The 22,444-nt window shown below is 35.0% G+C and overlaps 1 protein-coding gene across 2 annotated transcripts; it reads right to left on the bottom strand.

Annotated features, from left to right (window-relative positions):
- Positions 1-159: 159 nt before the first annotated feature.
- LOC113739811 (uncharacterized) lies at positions 160-15,934 on the bottom strand. 2 transcript variants are annotated; one of them, XM_027267151.2, is made up of 28 exons: positions 15,549-15,934; positions 15,113-15,314; positions 14,905-15,017; positions 14,577-14,684; positions 13,842-13,988; positions 13,373-13,714; positions 13,130-13,284; positions 11,650-11,771; positions 11,452-11,543; positions 11,008-11,230; positions 10,833-10,890; positions 9,045-9,193; positions 8,837-8,907; positions 8,574-8,747; positions 7,012-7,083; positions 5,339-5,440; positions 5,177-5,266; positions 3,403-3,478; positions 3,162-3,255; positions 3,007-3,076; positions 2,680-2,859; positions 2,150-2,272; positions 1,899-1,982; positions 1,620-1,804; positions 1,363-1,501; positions 1,206-1,265; positions 713-817; positions 160-627 (listed from the first exon to the last, which is right to left on the bottom strand). In XM_027267151.2, the coding sequence occupies exons 1-28, from the start codon at positions 15,648-15,650 to the stop codon at positions 514-516; spliced, it is 3,552 nt and encodes a 1,183-aa protein (XP_027122952.1). In that variant the 5' UTR covers positions 15,651-15,934; the 3' UTR covers positions 160-513. The 2 variants fall into 2 exon arrangements, with proteins under 2 accessions (XP_027122952.1, XP_071902009.1); XM_072045908.1 differs by having other exon boundaries at positions 13,382-13,714; positions 15,549-15,790.
- Between the last annotated feature and the right edge of the window lie 6,510 nt (positions 15,935-22,444).

The following is a 22,444-nucleotide window of genomic DNA, read 5'->3' as shown; positions in this document are numbered from 1 at the left end:
CCTTCTTGTGAAGCAGAAGGAGATCCACAAACTCATGCAACAGGTAAAGAATTCAAACAGTTTTTTAAGTGTCACAAAAGACAGTTGAAACCACAAACATTGCTTATTATTGTGATTCCAATATCAGAATGAAGAATAACAACGAATCTATGCACATAATTAACAGATTTCTTGACAAATTCCGTCAAAGAAATAACTCGATATTTTTTTTCGGTCCCGCGGGGGGGAGGGGGAGTCCTCTTCTAACTTTCAGCAAGGGAGAGAAACAAAACAAAATAATGGCAGCACAGTCATAGCAGCCATATTCTAAAACAGGGAAGAAGCTCTATCTACCATTGTAGCCTCTCAAAACTAACTTGAGTGTACAGCTATTAACTTTAAGAAACCTATACTTCATTGTACAAACAAGGCCCCTGGACTGCAGATCCACAAGAGCAACAATTTGCCTGGGATCCAGCACGGGTGCACAAAAATTTGAAATAGAAAGAACCAATTTGTACAGGTGAACGCCATTCACATGAAGTAGCTGAGGGATTTCTTTCTTCTGGAACCTCCTTCACCATACAGTTCATTCCACTGTAGAAGCTCATTCATGTTTATGGACTCCGATGAAACACTAGCACAAACCTATAACCAGAGTGGACTTAGAAAATCCCTTCACAACACAACCAAGACGTTATTATGTATGTTACAGTTCTAGAGATAATCTCACCCTTTCATGAGCAAACTTGAAGTCTTCCATGTTCAAGGGCCGAATATCACCGCTGCTGCTCAAAGCTGGTGGAGGTTTACCTTCTGCCAATGCAGCAGCATGCTCCTGTGACCAGACCATAACCAATCAATTTCTTTTAAAAGATCAGCAAACATATCTTACTTCCCAAAATCTAAATGGCCCCAGCATAACTCAATGTATCTAAGAAACAGGATTGAATCCTGGAAACTGATGAATCCTAGCAACATGTACCAGAAATAAGATAATATGATGTCAACCGCTACTGCATCAAGTTTCAACATCAGGAAGAAATTTCTGGTGTAAGCAATTTAAAAGGAACCGCTAAAAGTTCCTAAGCTAAGTCGGCAAGAGGTATCTTGCACAAGCCTGGACAAAATCTCATGTTTATAGCAGCAATAAGATAGAGAAATGCACCAGACCCAGTCAAAAAAGGACAAACCAAAAGGTTGAACTTCACCAGAAAAGGACAAACCTTTTTCTCCTTTTCCAAAATCTCTCTAATAGGCCTATGTGCAGCTGCAACACATAGATTCTGCAATACGTAGGTGTCAAGTTAAACATATCAGAGCCCTTGTAACCATCACACTGAAGTGCTGATTTTATTACATAAACTGGATAGAAAGAAAAACCTTGAGGTCACTTCCGGAATATCCATCAGTCATATTTGCAACTGCATCCAGATCAACATCAGGAGACAAATCTTCCTTGGCTAATATGACTTTAAGAATCTTTGCTCTGTTAGGAGCATCAGGCAAATTGACCATCAACCTGCAAAAAAAAAAAAAAAGAAAAAGGAAAATCATTACTAGGGACACAAAGCATCAGAAACACCACAAGCTCATCAATATCAATAAACTGCAGAAGCTATAGATGATTAGTAGTTTACCTGCGCGGAAGCCTCCTTATAACTGCTTCATCCAGGTCAAAAGGCCTGTTTGTAGCAGCAAGAACAAGAACTCGTTCCGTGTCTTTTGTTCGCAGTCCATCCCAGTTGACCATAAATTCATTTTTCATCTTACGCATAGCCTCATGTTCTCCAGGGTTTTCCCTCCTCCCCAGCATGCTGTCAACCTATTCAAGCAATTCAAAATAGAAAAAGATCAGTAAGTTATCAAATTCTTAAAATTTGAAAAAATGCACCGTATAGCTTTTGTTGGTAGCCTACTTCGTCGACAAAGACAACACTTGGTGCAATTTTACTAGCCAATGAGAAGACAGCCTTGACATATTTCTCACCCTCACCAAACCACTGCAAAATTAAAGAAGTGGAAACAATTAAAGATATAATATGCACAATGATAAATTGCAGTAGTTGCAAATTACAAGTTGCAGCTTGGACATTGAAAGTGAAAGCATTATCCAACAGTAAAATCATCAAAAATGACAACCATAAAAGTAGAGCATTTTAGTTTTAACCTTCGACGTAATGCTTGACATGGAAATATTGATGAAATTTGCACCAGCTTCAGTTGCAACAGCCTTTGCAAGCATAGTTTTTCCTGTACCAGGTGGCCCAAATAGAAGTATACCCTTGCAGGGCTGCAAATGAAACAATGAAGCAGCAGTTCATGAAATGAAAATGAAAATGAAAATGTCCCCGAAGGCCCCAAAAAAAAAAAAGAACAGAAGATAGAAACTATTGTATTCACATAATTCACAAATAAAGGGCAAACAGAAGATAGAAACAGTGTTGTATTCTGCAACTTGCAAATAAAGAAAAGCTTGAATCAAACATTGTTATGGTTCATCAATCACAACTTCTACAGAACCAAACTAAGAATTTCTGGGGGGGTTAAATACACTAACAAATAATATGACCTCTCTGTCAGTATTGCGCAGCATGTGACACAGAGAGAGTCAGAGTCAATCACATCTAAAACTAAACTAAGCTCCCAAATTCTCATTCAAATAAAAATTACGGCTAATAAAGGGTATGCAAATGAAACCTTGGTCAATTGACCCTTGCAGAATAGTTCAGGCCTTTGTAAAGGAAGCATCACCAACTCCTTCAGTGTGTCCTTGACATTTTCTAGTGCTCCAATATCATCAAACGTCACTCCAATATCACTGGGAGGTATAACATCTGCTAGAAGTCTCTTCTCAAATTCATTCTCGGTCACAACATCCTATTATAGGAACAAATTTTAGTTCAAAAATTCCAAATGAATACCTTCTCAAGAGTACACAGCGAGAGCAGTACAGAATATTAGCACATCATGAGATTGTTTTTTCAGGCCTATTCCCTCATGCAAGGAGTTTGATATAACAATTACCTTGAGTGACTTTTTCAAGCTCTTGGACTCATTCTGGATGGCTTGTAGAATTCCAATCCCATGCTGAATGCTGCTAGATTGGCCAAAACTGGTGTCACCCCATAATACAATGCCCCAAACAACAAATTAGAAAAGGCAAGTCATATTTCTGTCACCTCTCAGTTGAAAAAGCAAGCCTGGATTCCGAATCATTTTGTGTGTTCTGCATCAAATGATGGCTTAATGCCCATCCGACTATCTTCTCCGCACCTTCAGTAACAAGCCAAGATGCAATTTTAACACACATTTAACCTCATAATAAACTGACTCAATTGATAAGTTGATAAACACAAACATGCTTTGACTATTATATGCATAAATACATCTCCTGATAAAAGGGTTAAACAAAATACATACTCTCTATTGTCAGTGTTTGATCCTTGATGCACAGTGTCTCAAGTCCATCACAGTCCAATCCAGTCCGAGTCAAAACCTATACACACAAAAAGACTGTTAACTATAAATCTTATTAAATAGGCAAACAAAATATAATGATTAGAAGGTACAAAGATCAATGTTTGAGTATGTTGGGGGATGTGAGCAGATGGGGAAACTGCCAAAATTTGCCAAAGTAGACTACGTCTATGACTGATTTTGGCACCAATGAAATCGCTCAAATGTTAATCAGACAGGCAATTAATATTTTGATATGCTGCAAACAATCCATGAGAAATTTGTTGTTCAATAGCAAATCATGGCCACTTAGCACAATAATATCTGTTTTAGGCAGGTTGACAAGTACACCAAGCAGGGAATCTCAAGACACTTTCTATCACATTCTATTCAAGGCTTCAGAGATTTCTGAAAAGAAAAATAGAAGAAAAACTATTCAGCATTCAAGCAGCAATTGAAGCATTAAGACATTAAATTATTTATGCGATTCCACTTTCATTGGCCTGAATTGCACTGTATTAGAATCAACTTAAACATGTTTTCTCCATTTCCCTGAAGAAAGGGCAGTATCTGCCCATGCAAACCAGAAACATTATTCATTTGGCCACGTTACTCTTCATGGCTTATTTTCTTAATTTCTTATCCATTTATCTGCAACAACTGAATCGGTGATAGTAACTCTTTCGTTTTTTGACTGGAAAAAGTAATAAATTGGAAGATTTCACAAGTTCCAAGGCACCATATCAGCATTTAAATATTCCTAGTTCCTCCCAACCTAATAATTGCAAGTTCACCATCCAACTTGTACAAAGATGAAATCTGAGGTTTGCTGGAAATGGATGGATTCAATTACCAGGCTTGGATATTAAGAACCAACAAAACTTAAATAAACAAGGAGATACATAACTCCTTGTCTAGTATAGGTTCCAATGGTTCCAGCTAATCCTTAGTTAGCAGCACCAACAATACCTACTAAACAACTATAACGAATTATATATGTACAGATTAATAAACTATTTACAAATCATGAAACCATTTTATTCATATTGAAAGTGTAAAGGAGATCCATCAAACGCTATTGACCAAACAGAAAAGAAGATTTACAATTCATCAGAGGGATTCATGGCAGAACCAATTATTAATCCAAAGAATTAGTGGCCAAGATTAACTATGTGTTAAGTTGATAGCTGGTAAAAAATCCACAATCTATAATATATAAGCAGAAAGTGTAAATGTTATCTTTCAGTTATGTACACTTTGATACTAGTGAATGTATAGGCACTGCATTAATGTACACAGACGTATACGCATAGGAACATGGGTTGGTCGTGCAAATTATTTTGAATAATCATTCAGATCCCAAGGATTTGAAGTTATAATTTTTAAAAGATGCACAAGGTTTCACAACCAAACTTCTGAAAAACTATATCTACAAAATTATATCTTCTGAAAAACTTCTGAGAGAGCAATAGTTCTTTGCGTGAAAAGTAACTGCCAGAGAATCCATGATGGACAAAGTGTCATAAGCATCACAACAATGATCCTATATCCGGTTCAAAACAAGATAAATCCAGACAAAGTTGGGTCTCTAGATTTACCAAAACCATGAGTTTTTTTGTTTAACGCTTTAGAATTTAAACAGCTTATCTGCAATAGGAAGTTTCACAAAAATTATGATATGATGAGCCAAGGCAGCAGTTGGTAAATATTTTATATACTCCTGGAAAAATTTTCTCACTGTTCGCAAGTTGTTCAAGTTTGCTTTCATTTTGAGGGTTTCAGCATCTCGCTCCAATTGATGCTTCCAACTGGCTTGGAGAGCTTCATCCTACAATGGTTACGCACAATCAGATTACACAAATTGAAAAGCAAAAGAATTATCTAAAGCTTTGGCCCAGACCTGAGGCATGTTAATGGTCACTTTGTTGGGGAAAAGTTTTGTCAGAAGCTTCGTTGCCTTGGGAACATCCTTCCCTCTGTCATGTAGCCTTCCAAAGTTATCCTGAGGTTATCAGAATTTTCATTTACATCAGATATAGCACTTATTTAGTAGGAAATAAAAAGAAAACCTATAATATAAAAGTGCACACAAGCAATTCAGAAATTATATATAAAGCAGCACAAGATGAAAGGAATTATGGAAAGTCCAGTCCCAGGGTTCCAAAATGACGATCAGTTTGCATGCACATGACAACTAGTAGGGACATCGACCAAGGAACACAAATGCATAATACATCAATACTAACAACCAAAGGTGGAGTTTCAACTTTAAACAGAGAAAGGGTTCAGGAAATGCAAAAGACATCTCTTGTAAATCAAAGGAGCAAAAATTCCAAAAAGCAGCCTAACAAATAATCATCTCCTAAAAAGCTTCTCTACAGATAATTTAATAGTAGGGTGCAATTTGTTTACCAATTACTAGCTAGACGTACATGCGCACGCACAAAAAAAAAAAAAAAAAAAAAAAAAAACTGCTTTCATAAGTGCACAAATTGCACCAATAAATGGTAAAATATATCCAAGTTTCTTTTTGCCATCTTAACTTCATTTTGTACCTCAAGATTTTTTACGTTGCAAAATGGTTCTTCTGCAGATATATGGTGTTCATGCAAACCTAGAATAGGCTTGTTTATGCTACTACAATTAGGATTTTCTATTTTCTTCATCTCTCATCTCTTTTACATTGTTCTCTTTTCATTATTCTTTGGCTCGTGCTTTTTGTTCTCCATTCTTCTTCAATAGAACAGTATCCCAGAACCAAAGAGTTGGGATGACAACAATATGCTGGTGCACTTAGGCAACTGACTTTTCTGCTACACATCTTCTCCCCTCGAAGCATAAACTAGAAAGCATTATCAAAGACCAACAGGAAAAACCCAAGCCACTTCGTTCATTGGGGCATCACTATTCCTCAACTGAGCTGACCCTAAACCACCAGTAAATTTGTTCAAGACACACAAACGTTATCAAAACAGGAACTCTCAAGTTTCAACAACAACCAATCTAGATCTCCATGTTTACCAGTACATTACAAGGCTTTGACACCATAAAATCCCATAAATCCAATATTATTCTTCTTTGAAGTACTGTCACCATAAAAGAGGTACAAAAGCCAACTGAGACCTCACTCTAAATGAGGTAATTATCAAGCAGTGGCTTATGTGACAAATACTTGGTGCTTCTCTAGTAAACTATCTGTCCTTTATATTGCATTACCATGATTTAAGTTTCCCATACCTTTCTGGCAGATGGAATAAATTATTACAAAATTGGCATTCAGAAAATAGGACACTAATTGCTGAAAGTATGCATCAGAGTGAATTCAAAACTTTACAAGGGAGACAGGAATAATAAAACCTCCAATAGAAGCTCTATTTGTAAATCTCAAATCCTTTTAATTTTTAAAAAGTTTAAGTTATTCCACTTTACATGCAAAGTAACAATCAGACCAAAGAAACTACAATTTAAAGCATGAAGCAACTTCAACTAACCCGGGCAACATTTTGAATGAATGATTATAATAAGCCAAAGATACATTCACAAAGCTTCAAATCTGAAAAATGTACATCTTACCGGAAACGCCAAATCAAGTAAAGCAGTTTGATTGCTCCCAAATTTTGTGAAAAGCAGACCTCCAGGATGTGACTGCAGGAGGTTCAAGGTGAATATACAAAAAGAGAAAAGTTAAGCCCCATTCTCAACTATAAGCTAGTAAAGAAGCATAGACTGTTGACTCATCTAGGCAAGTAAATTAAGTTTCAACTCTGAGACACATGCGCACAAGCCAATAAAATCAGTCATAATAAAGGCTGCCTTTAGGCAATCAAAATCATTTTATTTTGCTGATAGGTAAGTGAGAATACATCGTCAAATGAAACACATGTTTATTGTCCAACGAGATCATGCACCCTTGGCATCTAGAAAGATACCCTCTTTCTCACCACTAAACATCACTTAAGTCAACAAAACTGCAATTCTGCAATTGTTTTGAGATCAATTTCTTACTCTGTTTAGATACTTATCTTTTTCAACTTTGCGGCAGAAATAATTAAGAACATTTCACACACCTCAAATTTACAAGGCTTACAAGGACTACCTTTACCAGAACTTTCCAAGCAAGTAAGAGAGCATTTCCTCTTATAGCATCAGCAAGGAAAATGATTCCCAAAGTTGAAAAGAAGCAAAGCAACAACCATGAGTCAAATTAAAACACAATACTACAGACAGAAATTGAATGGATCTACGAAACAATTTGTTTTTGTTCTACAGCCCCACTCCAAATGTCCAAAGGAATCCCAGGAAGCAACTGGAGAAAATGAAAGTTTTAAGAATGGATTTGCTAAAAGCCTATATAGTAAACATTAACATGTTCTTATTTTTGTTTCATTTCCTCATTTCTACTTGTTCGGCATGTCCTTCGCTTCCACAATTTAAGGCATAAACTTTTTAAGACAGAAGCGCTTAAATAACCAATAATCAGTTACTTGCACTCCTGTTCCTGATTGTAGGGGATTAATTATTGTTTAACTGTCATGTAATGTGCCTTTTTTATGTTCTCCATGACAGGAAATATCCTTTCTAAACAGAACTAAATTTCTGAACATAATGCCTGAAATGCTAGAAATTAAACTCAAATTTTCTTCTGCTATTTCTACCCTCTATCATTTCTTTGAATTTCTAAGTAATTCAATGCCCAAGAGAGATGTGATTTAAGTTAATATACCTACGCATTCAACATTACAAATTATCACAAGAACAACAAAAGAAATAGAAAGGCAGAAAGAGATATGATCTATGGCAAAAGAACGACCATCTGTGTACATAATACACCTTCAAAACCTCTTCTAAAAGTCACTTTCAAGATCCCACACAACTCACCCATATACTACCTTCTTTGTCTTATCAAAATTAAATTCATTGTAAAAGACTTTAAAAGAGTGAACCCAGCTAGCCCCACATAGTTTTCTCAGGAAAAAACACATGACCTAAGGGAAAAAAAAATGACTCCGGATGTCATGCTTCTTAACGGCATAATGCCTCAACAAGGCACTATGGCACATATAGGCCATTACAGTAACAAGTTGGATAAAAAAATACAGCCCATTGAAAGTCAGTACACGTAGTGACATCAGTACCTTTTCCTTACGATTGTCAGTATGCGTATGTGAACCAATAACAACAACATTGTTCGGAAGCTTCTCAAGCTTGGCCTTGAAAGTCGAGTATGACTCAGAATTCCCCACCATAGACTTCTCAGCATCTTTCATGAACAAAATGAAAGGGGAGTTTCGGCTCTCACTAGAGACAGCCTAGAAAACACAGACAATTTTCAGTGATGAAAAACTGTAAAAAGCGATATTACTAAAATCTGATTCACTTGATATCCATTTAATCCTACCTCAAATAATGTGATAATCAGTAACCTGTCTAGATCTTCTGAGCCCGTGGCTTCCAAACGGAGTTCATTGGCTATAAGTAGAGAAAGACAGAGAGAGAGGGTAAGAATATTGTCAAAAACCAAATCTAGCTCGCACATTTTATGGAAATCAGGAGACATTGAAACTTGGGTTCATCTGTTAATGGGTATCAGTTCTAGTTGGACATACCATTGCAAAAGAATCCATGACCCATGTCGCAAAGACCTCCTAAGTCAACACCATCTGTTACAGGTTTATCAAATCTTACGCCAATTTTTGACAAGGGATTATCTTCAAAAGGCAACATAACCTTCCCACGCGTTCCAAAAACGGGGCCCCTAGAAATTAGGCCAAGAATTAATGGTCATATACAGCAAACGAGCAGAGATTGCATGCAGTAGAAACTTTAAAACGACACGACAGAGAAGGAACCAGCATTAGCATAAATAAACACTCATGACAAATCATTTGAAAACCAATAGCAACATAATTACGCAATATAGAACTAGAAACAGAGATGCAAGAAACGCTAAGTAAGTTCATGGTTTACAATTTTGAAGCCAACTAGGCACAAAAAGGGAAAGAAAAATAAAAAATATATAATTGTTAGCTGCACTAGTATCCATTAAGTTCTGCAACAAATACAATTTTCATTGCGTTTAAAGAACCCAATTTGTCTCTCTGGTTTACATTTTTATAATTACACAATTCATTTTCAACAAAAACTCTCTCCGCTGCTTGAAAGACAACAATTAAAATCTTTGGGCTCCACATGTCCAGAAAAGTTTGGCCTCACTTTTCAGAACTCTACTAGGCTGCATTTACATGTTAAGATAAACCATACTTTATTGATAGTCTTACGATCTTTCTTTGTCATTATTTATTGAATATATTTATATTGTCTAAAGCATCACTTCATATAATATGAGTGACAAAGCATATCTTCTTAACATAGCCAGATTAAAACCCCCAAATACTCCATATTAATCCCGCTTGCTGCAGCATCAGTATAATTAAACTCATCACTCATCACATATCTTGATAGAACTACACATTATTGGATTTGTAACGCCCAGGGCCCAAGACGTGGCCCAACAACCTTTGAACAGAATCCACAGGCTCAAAATGGTTTACCCAGGTTGTTAGATACCCCATGGGCTCAAACTGATATTGAAAGTCATGCACCTCTATCCCACTGATGTGGGATATCACAGGACTACAGCCTGGAAAAAAATGGTTCACCAAGCATGAGATTGAGAAACTATGAATTGAACTGTTCAGACTCATCCTAGATTAGACTCCAGTATCAAACTCAAATGATATAGAGCACTTTTATCACTAGAAATATCAAACAGAAGGCCAGAAGAGGAGAAAGAAAAGGAAAAAATGTGGTGGACAGAGTTCATAGCAAAACAAAGAATTAGGCTTGAACTTGGAAAATTCTAGTGGAGCTTCTTTTGGAGTAAATTGAACACCCAGTTGATGTCTAGCTTCCCTAATTGTCATCTTTGACAGCCAGCTATTTCATTTAGCCACAAAGTCATTACCACAAAAAGGAAAAGAAGATCACTGCTTTATAGAGACAGGCACATGTGAAGAGAAAAGTTCACTGCAATCACAAAGAGGACCCTAAGCAGCCAAAAAACATAAAAAAATAAAACCATTATTGTGAGGATGTTCGTTTAGATAAACAATCATATTGTACATAAGAGGAAAATATCCGGATCTAAACAGCGTTGTTTTTCCAACCAGAGCAACTTCTATAATTACAATCAAGTATATATCTAACAAAGACACCAGTCTAACAGAAAAGACAGAAACCTCAGTGAGCAGAACACCAATTAGTAAGAAACACCACCAATAAAGACAGACAATTCAAGGAATCCACTTAAACTTAATAATGAATCACAGCAACAATGTTTCTCATTTACTAAAAAACAGAAGACAATTTAGAGATGAATTACATGCTAAATTTACCTTGTAGGAGATGAATACAAGCTACCAGAAGTGGAACCAATAAATCTCACTTTATCACCTAGGAATCCAGATTTTCAGTTATGTCAGGTGAAAAATACAGAATAAGTCCTAAATTCACATGGTATTGCATAGCACATTAATATGGAACTAACTTATAAACCATAAACTAATATACCAATTCTAAACGATGGATTCTTAGATGTCCCAGCTAAGGCAGGTGAATTGTCGGTCTCTGACTTCAGTTGGGACTCCAAGCCAAGTGTTGTATCTACTTCACCAGATGAAGCCATGATGCCCTTGGTCAAGTCAGAGGTTCCAGAAAGTTTTTTCACAATATTGCAGATTTTGTCCACATTGTAACCCTCTTTCAGTAGTTCAGCTTCTTTAAAAGACAAACCCTAGAGAACAAAATAGGTTTAATCAATGACACCAAATGCATCTTCTCAGAATGCAGATGATAACAATATGAATGATATCAGGGACTAACTACTATAAAAAACTTTCAGTGTCCTGAAAGTTAAACTGATAATGCAAAAATATTGGAAAAACAAACTGTAGAAATCATTTATGAAAAGATCAAACCCGAAAAAAAAATCTTATCCAAATAAATGTATCTTACACCCAAAAACAAGTGGCTATCAAATATAAGCAATTTAGCCCCATAATAACGAGCAAGTGCCTTGGCCAACATCTCCTGGTATATTTCAGATCCTGATAAAGCAAATATAAATATAAGTTCCACGCTGACAAACAAACTTTGACGTGGCAGGAGAAAGAAGAATGTAACAAAAATAATCCGCAGAATATTGTAACAGACCTGCAGGACCAGAAAGTAAGATTCTTGGATTCACAGTTGGAAGCTCAGAGGTGTATTTAATTTGTTCCCTGTGCTTCAGCTGTATATATGTAGCTGCAATGAGCACATTTTTTGTACTCTCACTGCATGTTGAAAAAATTACCATAAACACAAATTAGAGATAAGCCGAAGATAGATGGAAGAATGGAGTCAACAGCAAGTGAAATTTGTTTTAATTAGTAGCCCATGCACCATACGAAATAGACAGCAAGCAATCGTATATTAACATAAATCAATATCAAACAACAGATTCTAGCTTAGAACCAGGTTAGAAAAACTTACTTTATTTAGAAGTCATTTCTGTCCCTTTACAAAAGCTTTTATGTTTATACTATAGATGCAAGCATGACAAGGATCATAGCAAAACAAACAAAAAATAACCAAAAAAAAAAGCGTGACAAGGACAGTAGATGCCTTTACTGCCAACTTTGAATGGTTAAGAAAAATAAAGTAATGACCACTAGCGGATCACTCAGGAACGTGCAGCTCCAGAATTCTTTAAAACTTGTAACGGACAAAAATGAAATCATGCAATTCCCCTCTATATGTTATTCCGTCTAATAATTTGTCCAGCATTCTGCTTAATTTTAAATTCCAAGTAACATTTGTCCCTACATAACAAAGACACTTATGTTAAGCCAGTACTGTTATCTTACCAAAACAGCGTCACCAGTCAGAAGGCCATGTAAGCTAATTTATCACTAGCAAAGGCATTTTCAGAGAAACTGTGTCACCAGTCTAAGCTCACTGAAGCTCAAAACAGGTTACATGTTAAACAAGAATTTTCCTCAGCAGTCATGCATATTATTGTGTACACAGATCAACATCAACATTCCTTCAAATTCTTTTTCCTCTAGTTTCTCCAAGCTTGATTACCAAACCCAATTTAAACATGATATTTGATATTACATTTGCCCAATATAACCACAAATATACATTTTAACTTGTAGAATGGAGACTCAAAGTGCCAAGGCAAGCTATGAAAGGCAGCAGACAGAGGGTGCGGAGTGTTTCAGGGGGATGGAACAAACAACTGATTCACCTATAAATGGTAGAAACCTTCTATATTACTTCTGGGAGCCTTTGAGCATGTAACCATGCTGCCTTCTATTGCCAAGCATAAGATATAGGCCTTCTTAGTAGAAACATCACAGCCCATTAAGGATAATAATATGGATAAGTTCCCTTGTGCCTCCTTGGTTAAGAAAACCACATCACGACCACCCTAACATCTAAAAAGCTACCTCTTATCCAACATGTCAAGCTCCCCTACTTAACAATCACATGAGTAATTTCTGAATCTTCCAAGGCTTTATCAACAACACAAATAAGAATGACTGAATGCAATCCAGCAGAAAGAACTAGAAATTAAGGAAAATTGACAATTCAAGCCTATAGTACGTTGAAGAAATGCAGGCATATGATATGTCAGAATGCCAACCTGAGATAATATGGGAAGTCATCAAATGAAACTTCAACGTCACGGCCATCAATTATACCAGCATGAATATCTTCTCTAAATACTGCACATCGTAAAGACATCCCTGATGTCGATGCTGGCATTGAATCCCTTGTCCACTCTCTATCATCCAATATCTGTTTTCACATTTCCTTGGTCAATTTTGTGTAATAAGTAAATTGGCTCATAGATGAATCAAAAGAAAATTTCCAGGAAGAAGTTTACATTGCCTGCCTCTATGATTGCATTGTTGGCCCCGCTTTCAGTAGCATTATCTCCTCTAACATTGGTAGCTGAATCAACTTCCAGGCCATCAAGCTCATCTTCATTTGCATTTGGAGAAGAAGCTAGGTCATTCCCCAGGTAGGATTTACCACTAGCCTGAGATGTAGTCTTCAAGCGTGAAATATCTTGCCGCAGACTAGAAAGCGAAGCCAATATAGAAGCACCAGCAACAATTGAAGCATCCCCAGCCCGTCTTTCAACATGCAATAGTTTTCCCACATTACTTTGAAGATCTGATGAGGGTGTCTTCCCTACAAGCTCACATGGAAGTTGCTGAAAAATCTATTTAGAGAAACATTAAGGATTTTCCACACTGTCAAAAAATAAATGCAATTTAAGAAGTGGAAATACTAAAAGACAAAACAATGGACTTGATGGAGGCTCTCATCCCAAAAGGCAAAAAGGATACATAAGCATGGTTTCCCGTATCACCAAAGACCACTTCATCCCCTGAGCTGAGAACACAACTAGTATTTTTCTTTATTGTCTTTCCATTGACTTGCACAGATCCTTTGCTTCCTCGGCTCTCAAGCAGAGCTACAGAACTCCCTGCACGCTGCTCATCCACAGATAACAAATATCATCTAGTATGTAAAGCAATACAGATTTCGTGCACAGAAATAAAGGAATACGCAAAAAGGATCCTAGTGGAACAAAAAATATGTCCAATTTATAAAAGAACTCATCCTTTGATTAATTGATTCAAAAGCCAGAGTCTTGGGATTCAGCAAAAATTGTCTCATAAAATCATGGGATTGTTAGTCAAAATATGTTAAACCAGCATTAGTTTGTACCAAAAAAAGGCAGTCCAAAATTCAGATTATTTGAGAAGAGAAAGATCGTCTACTATTCAATCTAATATTCCTACACAATGCCTTGCGGCTCTGCTAGTTTTGATACCCAAGAAAGAGGAGGAAATGCTCTTTGTTAGCCTAGGCAAAAGGATAACCGAGCAACATGAATATCATGAAATTAATCTTATACAAACCTCAAGCTTCTATATCTACATTTCACAAAGTCACCCAATCCAGGTAATCTCAAACTAGTCCCTTCTTTAAATAACAGCCACACATGAACATTCATCTTATCCAACCTGAAATTTTAGCCATGCAATAAATACTCCACTGAAACTAGAAGGTAGTACCTTTGAAAGCCTTATTGTACACCTAACGTTTTGATCCCTGATAAGAAGATTGGCATTCTTGCTTGGTCCGATCAAAAAAGGTGTACGATTGACAGAGACAGTAGCATTCTGCAAAAAAAATCCAAATATGGCAATTGGTCAGTTAAAAGTCCGAACCTTTTTCATATCTATAAATTTCCAGCAAAAGAATAGCAAATGCAGACCATTCAATCTCATTCAAAAATTTTTCTTCTTTTTTGTGCATCCATTACAAGTTGCATAGAAAGAATCAAACTTGAGCTCAAAACAACAATTAAAAACAAGCACATTTCTAAGCAAAGGAATTGACCTGCTGATATTGTGATAGTAACCTACACCAAGGCGCTGGCATTTCATACCCCGGATGCTGCTTCCATGATGAAAACGAGTTTCTGGTCTTGTCCAAAATAACCGGTGTGGTCCCTATTGTAGCAAGAAAACCGAGAAATTAATCGATTTCTGACAGCAAAACTCAACAGCTTATTCAAGAAATGAACAGGAAATACAGATATAGGTACCTTCAGCAACAGGAGTGGCAAGGGATGCAGCAGGGACAGTAGCAGAAGGGTCAACTCTAGTGGGGTGACTGACAACCTCAGCGCCGCCACATGCAGTAGCCGGAGGACAACCGCCTGTGAATCCAGGTGGATCAGTAGAGCACAATTCCTTAGAATTCTCCGCAGTTGATTTCTCAGATGCCTTTGCATTGCTACTTTCCCCCTAAAATTCAATCCAAAAAAATCAATCAAAATCAAAACTTTCAAGGACCCCTCAGAAAAATCAGGAAATGACAAGAACCCATTTCTTAAAACACTTCAAAAACTATAGAAATCCATCAAATCAATCCAGTAAACCCCCTAAAGAAAATTCACTCTCCCCCAGTCTATCTTTCTCCTTTATCTCTCTCTTGGGAAAAAAATTCATAAAAAAGGTGGGAGAAATGTTTGGGAGTACCTTGGGACGCTTTGGAGAGGGAGGGTTATTATCAGAGGAAGAAGATGATCTCTTGTTGCTGGTGTTGGACGGGAGGGATCCGCTTCTTCTCGTAGAAACCATGGCTGAGGCTTTGAGTTCTTTCTCTTCTCTGATAGAGCGAGAGCGACAGCGACAGAGACAGAGACTCGCGGAGACAGAGAGAAAGGAAAAGAAAGAAAAAGATTGCAATAATTAAAAGCCAAAAAAATTATGAAACAAATGTAAACAAATGCAGAGCAGAAAAATATATTTTATATTGGATTTTGGCGAAAGGTTTTCTGTTTTCTACTTTTGTTCTTTAGCTTTGTGGTTGGTGTGGGGATTTACTGGCTGTGGGTGTTGGGGGGTTTTTATATTGCGAAGATGAGTCAAGTGGTGTTTCTGGGCATTGGATATACAATTACATACATGGTCCGGAGCTGAATAGCTAGCTACTAGTTTTGGTTCCTTTGTCCCAGAATTTTGCTGTACTCCAATAACATTTTTTAGTAATGGATGGCTAAATTATGCTGTAGTCAACTCCTAACATTCTTTTGCTGCTGAAGAATTTAATAGCAGGACAATGAGCTAAAATCAATATTATTTTCCTCATATAAATTTAGTGTCATATTTTGGTTATGGATAGTAATGATGCTTTTAGGTGCATGAGTTAAAGGTAAATGTTATATTTTGTTGTACAGATTTATTTTCATATTTTGGGCGTGACTATGCTTTTGGGTGTGGATTTTCACAATTAGGTGCATGTTAACTAAATTAAACTTTAATTGAATTACATTCTTTTCATTATAAATTTATCGACATGGGAATAATTTAAACTTAATAATATTTCCTTGTACAGGTGTATTTTCATATCTTGCATATGCGGTGATGCTTTTACAAATGGACTCACACGATGAAATGATGCTTTTACAGATGGACTCACACGGTGAAGCGGAGCGGTCGTAATCTAAGTTAGTTATTTGTTGCCAAATTAAGCTCTAATTCATATATATTCTTTTCTTTGAGCATTTAACGACATTAAAATGAGTTAATTTTAATATTACTTTCCTTATGCAAATGTATTTTCATGTTTTTGCTTTTATTTTGTTACTCTTGTTTGTGTTGTAAGACTTCAGGATGTCAAATAATCTCCTATACTAAAATTACTATTCCTACATTTGGTTTTTGTTTATATTACTCTTGTTTGAATTTTAAATGTTGATACAAGTTAAAAGTTAATTTTCTTATCCAAATTTTTATCATCTAATTTTTATTTTGCTTCTTTTGTTGTTTTCTCTCGTGTGAAAAGTAATATAGTGCACTGGTGCTTGCAATTTTGCCAAAACATGAGAAGAAGAAAATGTGCATTTTTTAAAAACCTTTGAAATTTTTTGTGAAATAAGCAATAAGACCAGACTTTTTCTCCTTGAGTATTTTCTCTATTTAATAGAAGACTATGGCAAGTATTTTCACAGTGAAAAACCACCGACTCTTGAGCTGGTGGCCACCACCAAACCCTTAAAACTTTGGTGGGAAATGCCACTCTTGTGGCTGTGCTTCAAATCCAGACGGGTGCACTATGCATCGTCTGGTCTGATGGTGGTTCTATCCCCATCGGTCCTCGTAGGCTCAGTTGAGCCTCCCCGTAGTTAGAGTAGGAGTAGGAGTAGGGATGACAATTGACAAAAAATAAAAAATAAAAAGTATCTTCACGGTGAATAATAGGGTATTAAACAACTTCAATAGATGCATGTAATGCACATGTCACTTTGAAATTTAAAATAAAATTGGTGTGTGGTGTTTTCTCTTTTTTTTTCTTATTTATCTTGTTTCAAAGCACAATAACTTTTTATATTCATTTATCGTATTTTTGTTTTTAAAAATCAAAAGGCATTAAGCAAATATGTCAAACTTGTAATTTTGCATTTTGTTATTAGTAGGGTTAAATATGGAAAACCGCTTTGTGGTTTTCCCGAAAATTAACCACACACCTTGTGATTTTGAAATGTCCATATAACACCCTTATATTTTAAACTATCCTGAAATTTCACATGTAACCTGTATGTCACATGCAAGTGATGTATTATCATTCTTATTTAATTTTTTTTCCTTTATATTATTTTTCCTTTTATTTTTGATACTCAAATTCTTTGACTTAACTATCACCGGTGTTTTTACAAAATTTTAAAATTTTATAAAAATTATTCATCCTCCGTCTTCTTCTTTCCTCGCCATCCTCCACCTTTTACTACTATGCCCCATCACCCGCTTCTCCTCTCTCCCTCCTTTCCTACCTCTCACTTTCTTTTCCTCCTTCGCCTCCACCTCTGAACAAGTTGAAATAATGGCATCATATGTATATGCACTCCTACAATTGAACAATGACAACTAACATTATATTGCTCAATGCAACAAAACTTTTCACAAAACTAATCATTCAAGTTACAATTATAATTCAACCAAAAAAGGAAAAATCATAATTTACTATCTAATTTCCCAAGAGGCTTGTGGTTTTCAAGATACTCAATGAAGCTGTTAATAATATACCTACACCGTTCATGTATCTACTAAGCATATCTTTATCTCCAAACACACACTCAGCTCCTTTGCCTTATTCCTGAAAATCTAATCATCTTTACAAACCATTACTTTATTAACTAACTGGGTCACCGAGTCTCTAGTGAAAGAATCATCATCGTTTTCATCTCTAGGAATTTCTACAGCTACATTTGAATCGACTAGAATCCTTACATTCAATTTTTGATCAACGACTATTGGCAACATTATTAATGCACACTCAAACCAAAATCCCTCAATTACAGAACTCCAACCATAATGTGTCAAGAAACCACCCACCGAATCATGTCTCGGTATCTTGGGCAGGGAAGCCCAAGTTTCCTATTCCCTTGCCCTTTAACTCTCTCCATAAACTCATTTGGCAGCGATTAGATCTCCTCTTCAGCAACCAGATCTGATTGTCAGGGAAGAGAGGAATAAAGGGAGAGGGGGCAGAAAAGGGGAGAGAGGAAGGGAAGAAGAAGGGGAAAGGAGAAGGGAAAGAGAAAGAGGAGGAAGGAGGGAGAGAGGGTGGTGATGTGTATTAGTAGCAAGTGACAGGAGGAAGATGGAGATAGCGGTGGCGGCGTAGCGGTGGTTGTGTGGTAATAGAGGGAGAAAGAAAGAGAAGGAAAAATAGAAAAGAAAAAGAAAAAAGAAAATCTATATTTAAATTTACTAGAAAAGATAGGAAAAAATGATCTTTTAAAAAATTTTAAATTCTTTCAATTAATTTAGTTTCATTTCCCTACATTTAAACTCAACAAAACAACTAGACCCTTTCCTTTTCTCCTCAAAAACCATACAACACAACAAAAATCAAATTCTTTCAATTTCTCTCATTTTCTTTCCTCCTATTCACTCAATCCAAACGAATACTTTAATATAAGTGGGAGAACTTGAATTCAAAATCTATTATTTACACTTTCTCCCTCCAACCACCTAACCTATCATTTCCCTCATTTTATTATCACTCCTTATTGCTTCTTTCTTCCACAACCGAAGTTATCTCTTCCACGAATGAAGTTAATTCTAGCCTCAAACTATTGGCTTTGAAATCTATTTTGCATAATATGGCAATGCTCTATAAAGAAATACCACTTCTAGATTTACTTCATTATTAGGTTTAAATTCTCGTAGCACATGTAAAAGGCTTGCATGATGCAAATATGTATTTTTTCCATGCAGTAATTGGTATATAATTCATTAATGCATACATAAACAATGCTTGTCAAACAAGTTAATTACTCCTTATTTTTGGCTTATCTTTCCTTTACTCCCCGTCTATCCGAACACTAAATTAATTAAATATCATATTAGGCTTATATACATACTGATATTGCATCATATAAAAAAAAGTTTTAAAATGTATTCATTCCAAAAGTATTAAACTCTGTTTGAATAAAAATTTATTTGAAAAACTTTTATTTTTTGTCTCAGATATTAAAAGCATTTTTTTGTGATACGATGTATAAACAATACTCTCATTAATATTGATACATAAATAGTACTTAACGAAGGGGTCAAATACTCCTCAACTTTGTTTCCATTTTCTTTTGCCCCCAATAACTCGAGAACTAAATAAGTAGACATTGGCCCCGTTTAGCAAATGAATTTTTTGGGTATTTGTCTAAAACTTTACTGTAATTTATTGTAGATGTTTTTAAAAAAAATTTTGAAGTGTGTTTTTTTTTAAAATTTTTTGAAATGTATAGTTTAAAATTTTTAAAATTTTTTTTGAAGATGACTAAAGTTTTTAAAAAGCTTATAGCAAATAAATTTGACAAAAAACTTGTTTTTCAAGCAAGGCTATTATTTTACAAGCGTCAACATGCCGGTATATTGCATCATTTTGAAAACAACTAAAAAAAGCTTTTGAAATGTAATAATTAAAGGGAAAATCGTAAAAAACGTCCCTCACATTTTGTAAAATGACTTTTTTCGTCCTTCACTTTTAAAAGTGTAATTTTATGTCCCTTACATATTCACATCGGTTAAATTTTTTCCCTAACTAGATTTCCGATCATTTTTTGGCCGGAATCCATCACGTGCAAGGCACGTGATCATTTTTGAAGGGTAAATTTATCAAATTATATTTTACATAATCTGATCTATAGTCCTCTACATTTTATAAAACAAATTTTTTCGTCCCTCATATTTTATAAAATGATTTTTTCATCCCTCACATTTCACAAAATGAATTTCTCCATCCCTTATATTTCAAAAAATGAATATTTTCATCCCTCACTAATTATGTATGTGAGGGAAACCCTAAAAAAAAAATATGTGTGAATACATTTTGTTTAAACACATGTATATATCTATTTGATTTTGCTCAATAATACGAATAGCATAAATATATGTATGTGTCTATTTGATTTCACTTAACAATACGAATACCATATATTATACGTGATCATTTGATTTCATCTGGTATTAGCTAGTAAATAATCTTGCATTCATTGTCAAATTGGCCAATAAAGCTATTTTCGGTCAAAATACAATAAGAATATGCAAATTAAGGTTCTATTAGTAAATATTAGTCATAATCATACAAAAAGAGAAGATAGCCCACAAGTTGGACCAAATTACATACATGTGTTTATGCTATTATTATTAAGTAAAATCAAATAAATATATACATGTGTTTAAAAAAATGTATTCACACACATAATTAGTGAGAAATGAAAATTTCATTTTTTGAAATGTGAGAGATGGAGAAATTTATTTTGTGAAATGTGAGGGATGAAAAAAATCATTTTATAAAATATGAGGGACGAAAAAATTTATTTTATAAAATATGGAGGACTATAGATCATATTATGTAAAACATAATTTGACAAATTTACCCTTAAAAAATGATCACGTGCCTTGCACATGATGGATTCCGGCCAAAAAATGATCGAAAATCTAATTAGGGACTAAATTTGTCCGATGTGAATATGTAAGGGATATAAAATTACACTTTTAAAAGTGATGGACGAAAAAAGTTATTTTACAAAATGTGAGGGACGTTTTAGACGATTTTCCCATAATTAAAAGTATTAATCTCCACTTGCCTCGAAGATTGCAATACATATTCTTATACTATATAAGAACGAGTTTAGGACTAGATTTCAACCGCAGGGGTGAGGCTATTTTGGGAATGTGAGAATGTTTACAGAGTAATTGAAACATTGAGTACGAGTCATTATAGCTTTAATTTCACTATAATTACTTATATAACCTTTCAGACATTTAAGGTTAGGAGCAGGTTGGGTATGTTACAATGTTTGGTGCCAAGTTGAGTATCAAGTACAATTGAATAAGGCTTGTATTTTGATAGAATTACATAAAAGTCCTTTTAATCATTTATTATACTAACATTCAAGCCTTATACTATATAAGAACGAGTTTATGATTAGATTTCAACCGCAGGGGTGAGGCTATTTTTGGAATGTGAGAGTGTTTAAAGAGTAATTGAAACATTGAGTACAAGTCATTATAGCTTTAATTTCACTATAATTACTTATATAACCATTCAGACATTTAAGGTTAGGAGCAGGTTTGGTATGTTACAATGTTTGGTGCCAAGTTGAGTATCAAGTACAACTGAATAAAGCTTGTATTTTGATAGAATTACATAAAAGTCCTTTTAATCATTTATTATACTAACATTCAAACCTTCCAATTTCCTGAAACCTTTCTCATCCGTTAAGGAACTAATTGGATGTTTACATAATTGGATTTTAATTACAATTAATTAACTTAATTATTATTTGAACAATTATTATCATATTTATGTCCTCATGTTTAGCTGATACCTTTTATTCCTTTTCGATTTCACTTCTTTGATTTTATTATAGCTATTAAATATTTGGTGGAATGCATAGTTTTTCCTTTAAATTGAGATAAGTTCTTTGGGTTTGTCTTCTTCGATTGTAGTTTTTTTTTCATGATGATTAGTTTATTCAAGAATTCCATATAGTTTGTCTTTTGATACTTATAATTCCAAAAACTGACTAATTGTATTGTTTTTCTTAGTAGATTCCAGAGATTCTGTCTCTGATCAAAGTACAATTTGAGATAATATTTTCACTTTCTAAAATAATCAGAAAAGTAATTTTATCATCTTCTCCTCCTCAACCAAGGTATTATATCTTTATTTAAGTCAAATAACCTTATTTCTCATGAACTTTCTCCTATTATTCTTGACTCCAGGGATCTGTTGACTACATTCCAGCAGTTATGGTTCAAGTAGTTATTTTTTCATGTAATATGATTTGGAATTCAACTTGTGTTTATTTTAATTGGAAATTTTATGATTGTAAAATTTATTAACTTAGAATTTTGTACTTCAT

Source organism: Coffea arabica, chromosome 4c (assembly GCF_036785885.1).
Source record: "Coffea arabica cultivar ET-39 chromosome 4c, Coffea Arabica ET-39 HiFi, whole genome shotgun sequence".
NCBI lineage: Eukaryota > Viridiplantae > Streptophyta > Magnoliopsida > Gentianales > Rubiaceae > Coffea > Coffea arabica.
Note: the sequence above shows the minus strand (reverse complement) of the source record. Positions and strands in the feature narration are given on the sequence as shown.

Coding starts and splice junctions, on each gene's coding strand:
- LOC113739811 (XM_027267151.2), bottom strand. CDS start 15,650: ATGGTTTCTACGAGAAGAAGCGGATCCCTCCCGTCCAACACCAGCAAC. Junction 11,772..13,129: donor GACTTCCCATATTATCTCAG/GTTGGCATTCTG, acceptor TTCAACATGCAG/TGAGAGTACAAAAAATGTGC. Junction 11,231..11,451: donor ATAGCCACTTGTTTTTGGGT/GTAAGATACATT, acceptor TTTGTTCTCTAG/GGTTTGTCTTTTAAAGAAGC.